This window comes from Staurois parvus, unplaced genomic scaffold, assembly GCF_062004578.1.
Source record: "Staurois parvus isolate SC_StPar_1 unplaced genomic scaffold, SC_StPar_1.0 ptg000249l, whole genome shotgun sequence".
In the NCBI taxonomy this organism is placed as follows: domain Eukaryota; kingdom Metazoa; phylum Chordata; class Amphibia; order Anura; family Ranidae; genus Staurois; species Staurois parvus.
The window spans coordinates 6,034,001-6,040,000 of record NW_028318045.1 but is presented as its reverse complement, the minus strand read 5'-3'; the positions used below and the strand labels follow the sequence as shown (position 1 = coordinate 6,040,000).

At 43.0% G+C, this 6,000-nt stretch overlaps 1 protein-coding gene across 1 annotated transcript in view; it reads left to right on the top strand.

Moving 5' to 3' along the window:
* The window catches only part of WEE2 (WEE2 oocyte meiosis inhibiting kinase), a 32,405-nt gene that overhangs the window by 6,065 nt on the left and 20,340 nt on the right, over positions 1 to 6,000 (top strand). The window contains exons 2-4 of the mRNA XM_089680818.1: positions 2,841 to 3,034; positions 5,303 to 5,360; positions 5,454 to 5,626. Coding sequence (XP_089536944.1) covers positions 2,841 to 3,034; positions 5,303 to 5,360; positions 5,454 to 5,626 — 425 coding nt within the window. The remainder of the gene's footprint in view (positions 1 to 2,840; positions 3,035 to 5,302; positions 5,361 to 5,453; positions 5,627 to 6,000) is intronic.

Here is a 6,000-nt window from a genome sequence, read left to right as displayed (position 1 = left end):
ACAACATCAATTTTCTGTTTGTACACTGGTACATGGGCCTTCTCAATGTTGCCCAGGTATAAGACTAGCCAGTCAATGCTTGTGTTCTGTGTCAACATTGCATCTGTAAAGAATTCGCAGTTATGCCCCTTGACCATACCTTGTATATTGAGAAATGGTGATGATTCAAGGCAATAACACAAAAAAGCAGTTTTTGTTAGGCTGGCCATACATTATTCAATTTTCTTCAATTTGCTTTAGTTTTTCTGTCAACTATGTAGTGCATGAATGCTTTTGGTGTGTTTGTTTGTATCTCTGTCCTATTTCCGAATTAACTTCTAAAGGTCTGCGATCCTCAATATTTCAGTGCTGGCTGATGTGCTGAGCCATCTTCGCCCTCTGTTCCCCTTCCAATGGGCCACTGATTCCATCTGTTATTTGAGTGTTCGTATTACCCCTGACCCGGCTGTTCTCTATCTGGCTAACTTTGAGCCGCTGTTGCAGCGCGCTAGATCAGATCCGCTACTTTGGCATTCTCTTGCCCTCACGTGGTTTGGCTGTTGTAATGCACCCAAAATGATTCTGCTTCCCCGGATCATCTATCTTCTCCAGGCTCTTCCAATCTGCTTGCCACCCCCTTTTTTTTTTTTTTTTTTTTTTCAAAAAGATGCATGCTCTTTTGGGATTTTGTTTGGTCCCATTGGAAGCCCCGTCTTCAGTTTCAGCCTTTGCATTTACCCAAATGCCTCAGGGGGGCTGGGTCTCCTGGATGTTCAAGCCTATTATAGAGTGGTCCACCTGACGAGGGTGGTAGATTGGCACTGCCATGTGGAGACTAAACTTTGGGTGGCGATGGAGCTGGAGGACTCTCGGGGCACCACCAAAAGCTGGACTTGGATCTTGCCGAAACTGCCCTGGGCCCTGATAGACCATCCTACGTTCGGTAGCACCCTGCTGTTGTCCAGGGAGGCTTTTCGGAATTCCTCCCTTTCTCCGTCGCCCTCCCCCCAAGCTCCCAGTTTTGGGCAACCCTGAATTTCCACCGGGTCTGGATGACCCCAAGTTTCAACGCCTGGCTGACTTGGGGTGCTTCCATTTCTTTGATTTCCTGGATCCAGATGGTAATCTTGCTCCCTCTGCTCTGTTGGCGGCCGCAGGTTCTCTGCTAAATTTTTGGAGCAGCCTACAACTCTGCAATTTTTTTTTCGGCAATGTTCCCAATTCCCCGGGGATACGTTGCAGTCTTACAACACTGGAGAGTATGTCACAAGAAGGAACCTATCCGACATTCTTTCTATTCTCTACTATGCCTTGATCAGCCCATAGGATGACTTTACACCTACCTTTCTTTCTCACTGGGAAGCTGACCTGAGCCTCTGCTTCATGGCCATACAGAGGGAGAAAATTCTCCATTTTTTTGTGCAGGAGTAATCTATTGCTTCTAGAGTCCAGGAAACTGGCTAGAAGATCCTGACCAGGTGGTATAGGGTCCCTATGACCCTGTATTGATTATTTTTCCTTAGATTTCGGACCTGTGTTGGAGGTGCGGTGCTGACCGGGGTACAATAATGCATATCTTTTGGGCCTGCTCCCAAATCAAACCTTTCTGGCAGATGGTAACCAGCACCATTAAGGATCTGACGAGTGTTGATGTGACCCAGCGGCGTGTTTATTGCACCTTTATGGAACGCCCTATCAAAGTATAAGGCCTCCCTGGCGATTCAATTTGTTAAACGTGGCAAAAGCTTGCATTCCCTTGTGTTGTAGGGCCGTGCACCCACCTAAGAGATCCCTTTTTGGTTTACTAAAGGCAATGAGCTGTGAGACATGGAGGACCTCACAGCTTCTTTGCATGACCGGGGTGAAATTTTTTGAGATACCTGGAGACTGTGACAATACTTTTGTCTATACTGATTCTTATCTCCAGGCGCCCTCTGGGCCGGTGTGAGGGGGTCCTGTCCTGTCTAGTTTGGTTCTCCTTGGCCCCCGGATGGGACAGTCGACCAGCTTTATTCTGCTGCTCCTTCCTCCGTTGGTCTCTTCTGGATTTCATATTCTTCTTTTCTGCATTCCGGTTTCTTATCTGGATTTCTCCCGTCTCGGTGTTCCGTTCCTTCTTTTTTTTTTTTTTTTTTTTTTTTTTAATTTTTCTCAGTTTTTCTATTTTTCTTCCTATTCTGACTCCCCTGTGTATCTATCCATAGTCTCCTTCGCTGGTTTCCTGATCTGCGTGGTGTTCTATATTGGAGTTGTTTTGTCTGCTACCTGAGATCTCTCTGTGGGACCTCTTTTCCCATTTTCTGAGATTTCGGGATGCCCTGGTTTCCCATATGACCCATACGGCTGGTTGCTCGTGATTAGACCTTTGTCTTCTTAGCCACTCCGGGGCCGTACTGTATCCACGTAACTGTTTACTTTATTGTGATTTATGTTATTGCCTATTTTGGTTTACACCATACTGCTGCTAGTTTTACTTGTCTTTGTTATGCTTGACTCACTTTATTGCCTTAAGTTTTGTAACTTCTGTGTACCTTTTTTTTTATATTGTATGATTTTTGGCTACCTAACCAGAACATTTTATAAATGGAATTCTAAAAAAAACTATAGTGCAAGGGCCTGCCTGCATACAAATTGAATGTTTAGGTTTGACCTCCATATGTTTTTTTCTAATTGAAAAATTGTGCAATGCATGTCCAGCCTTATCCAAATATGAATAAGGATAAATTGCACACAGATGTTTACTTTTCACCACTAACCACCATTACAGGAACTGTAGCTAGCAGTGGAAAATATTTTGTCCTCTCCTTTTGCAGTTCAGAAGATGCTAATAAGACTTTTTTTTTTTTTTTCTTTCTGTGCAGAGTTTACTATACAATAACCTACCCTCACCTGACTCCAGGGTGTCCTGCAGGGGGCAGAAGATGATGAGGTTCATGGCTGGAATGGGTGCAGACCTGGATGACCCTGCCCTGGTCAATGTTAATCCATTCACCCCTGAAACCTATCGCCAAATGCAGCTCAACGCCAATGGCAAGAGGAAGGCAGAAACCAGCAGGTGAGTTAAACTGCTTGAATATGTATATATATATGTGTGTGTGTGTGTGTATATGTGTGTGTGTGTGTATATGTGTGTGTGTGTGTATATGTGTGTGTGTGTGTATATATATATGTGTGTGTGTGTGTGTGTATATGTGTGTGTGTGTATATTCTTCTTCTTTTTTTTTTTTTTTTTTTTTTTTTTTTTTTTTTTTTTACTAAATCAAAGATGCAAAGCCAAAAAACAGGTAGAGATAGAGCAGGGTAAAACTGCCAAATGTTTGTTTTACTTTTTTGCCATGTCTTACTAGGAAGATTTTTACTTCCTGTTCTGTAGAATGCATGGGAAGGGTGAGTTTCTTTTAAGTGAGGGATATAACCTTAGACAAGGGGGATATGATCAACATGTATAAATACATCAGTGGTTCATATAGTGAACTCAGTGTAGAGCTATTCACCCTGAGGTAATCAGCGGACAAGGGGGCACTCTTTACGTCTGGAGGAAAAGAGATTTAATCTTTAAACATGAAAAGGTCTCTTCAGTGAGAGCTGTGAAAATGTGGAATAGACTCCCTCAAGAGTTGGTTCTGGCCAGCTCAGTGGATTGCTTTAAAAAAGGCCTGGATTCTTTCTTCGATATCCAGAATATAACTGGATACTAACATTTATAGGTAAAATTGGTCCAGGGAATATCCGATTGCCTCTCCGGGGATCAGGAAGGAATTGTTTCCCTGCAGGAGCAAATTGGATCATGCTTTGCTGGGTTTTTTTTTTTTGCCTTCCTCTGGATCAACTGTGGGTATAGGATTATAACTTTTTTTTTTTTTTGGGTAACTGGATGAACATTTGTCTTTTTTTCAGCCAGACTAACTATGTAACTGTCACAGGAGCAAGTGTCCATATCGGAAGAGTTCCACTTCACAACTTCTGTAGTGGAAACTTAAAATGTTGGGTTTACCTTCATTATTCCTTGTGACAGTGGTCACGTAGAAACACATTGGTTCTAACCCCTTGCCACACTTTCCTTGAAAGTGCTAGTTGCCTTTTTTTTTTTTTTTTTTTTTTTTTTTTTTTAAAGCTCCCAGTAAAGATGGCATGTAGAACATGGTTTTATAGTAGTGTCCTCTGCCCCCACATCACTTCAGATTACCCCCCCATAGTGTCCTCTACCCTCTTCACATCCACCCCACCCCCACCAACACATACACTGTAGTGGTCTCTATCCCCCCTTCACATCATCCACCCCTACCCCTTCCACACACAGTGATGGCACTCTCCTATCTTGACAGCCTTGGTACAGTAGAGCAAGGAGGCAGTATAGTGCTGGATAGAAGTTGGGGTCTGCCAGAGTTGTCTTTTCATAAGCTGGTGATTGCTAACTTTGCTAAGCGGTCCTAGCAACCAAAGTGGCACATGGGATCTCAGGTGAGGCTGTATAAAGGGGTGGACTGAAACCTTGTGGCTCTAAGGGGATGGGGGAGGAAGGCAAATGCATCAAATGGACCCTTTTGTTTGGGGGCAGATTTGTTGGCTAATGAATTTAGTGCTTGAAGACTTTCCTTCGACAAATTCTCTCATTGCAGGTCTTAACAGAGAGCAGATAGCTTTAGAACACCCAGCATGTGTCAATGATTGAAGGTTCTAACTGGATGACTAATTGGTGAAGAATCTCTGAAAATGGCCCTACAGCCCAATAAGTAGTACTAAAAGTGGGAGCAAATGCACCCACACCTGCTCCCAGTCCAGTCCACCCTGGCCATTTTTTCCCACATAGTATTTATAGACAAAGGGTAACGTGTTGTAAAGGGCAGCTCAAAGTTCCGAATAACATTCACTTCTATTTTTGCCATGACTAAACTATTGGATTGAAAATATTAAAGAACATCCCCTTTTATTTAGTAGTGTGTAGTTGAGTACTAGCTTTGTGTATAAACTGGCATCTCACCTCCAACTGCTTTAGCTTTATCATAAAAGATGTAAGCTAAAGAGCTTAGCCATTCCAAAAGGGTGTCCATATTCCTTTCTGCCTCTAGCTGCATGATTTCTCAATGCAACAGTCTTGGGTCAAAGACCTGATATGGTTCCAATCTGTGGCTACCTAGATGTTAACCAGATTCTTCCTCCGATAGAATATTTTACTAGACTTGCATGACCCTCAAACATGCCTGTGATAGTTAGACACAAAGTTCCATCAAAACCAGAACAGGTGTGAATGTTATAAATCTGTGGCATGTCTGCTGTTTGTGTTAATGCCATCTATTTAAAGTATTTTTTTTTTTTCCTCTAGCAATGATCCACCACCAAAACACAGGGATAGGGAGATTTCAGCGTCTGTTCCTTCTCAGGTGGGTACTTGTCACCAGCAGTTACTGGTTGATGATAGTGATGTATTTTATGCCAACACTTATCACAAGTACAGATAACCTGTTTAATTTTAGAGGCTTGTGTTACGTGAAACTAACATGGTGTCCAGGTACAAAAAAGAGTTTTTGGAGATTGAGAAGATTGGATCGGGAGAGTTTGGAGCAGTCTTCAAGTGTGTAAAGAGGTTGGATGGCTGTGTCTATGCCATAAAGCGCTCTAAAAAGCCACTAGCTGGCTCCACTGATGAGTAAGTATTGACAACCTTTTTTGAAGCAACCTTGTTATGTATAGCACTGATGTGTAACTGCCTGTGTTTAGCCTTTCTCGAACAGTTTAACAGACCAAGCCCAATGTGGTGCTGTTATGGGTGGTTGCCAAACGGGATCTCTTGGGTGTAGTTTGAATATTAGGCTGTGCGCAGGCCTCAATTGCTCCCCCATTGGGAGAAGTGTTCCTTGACTGCATAACTTGCCACTATTTGGACAATGGCTGTGGATACTTGACCATCATGCATAAACTTATGTGGACACCTTCCCAAATTGCGCTCCAGTGAAGGGTGCTGTTAGTGCTACATAACATACAAAGATGACTTTCAGCTTTGTGGCAGTTTGGGGAAAGCCC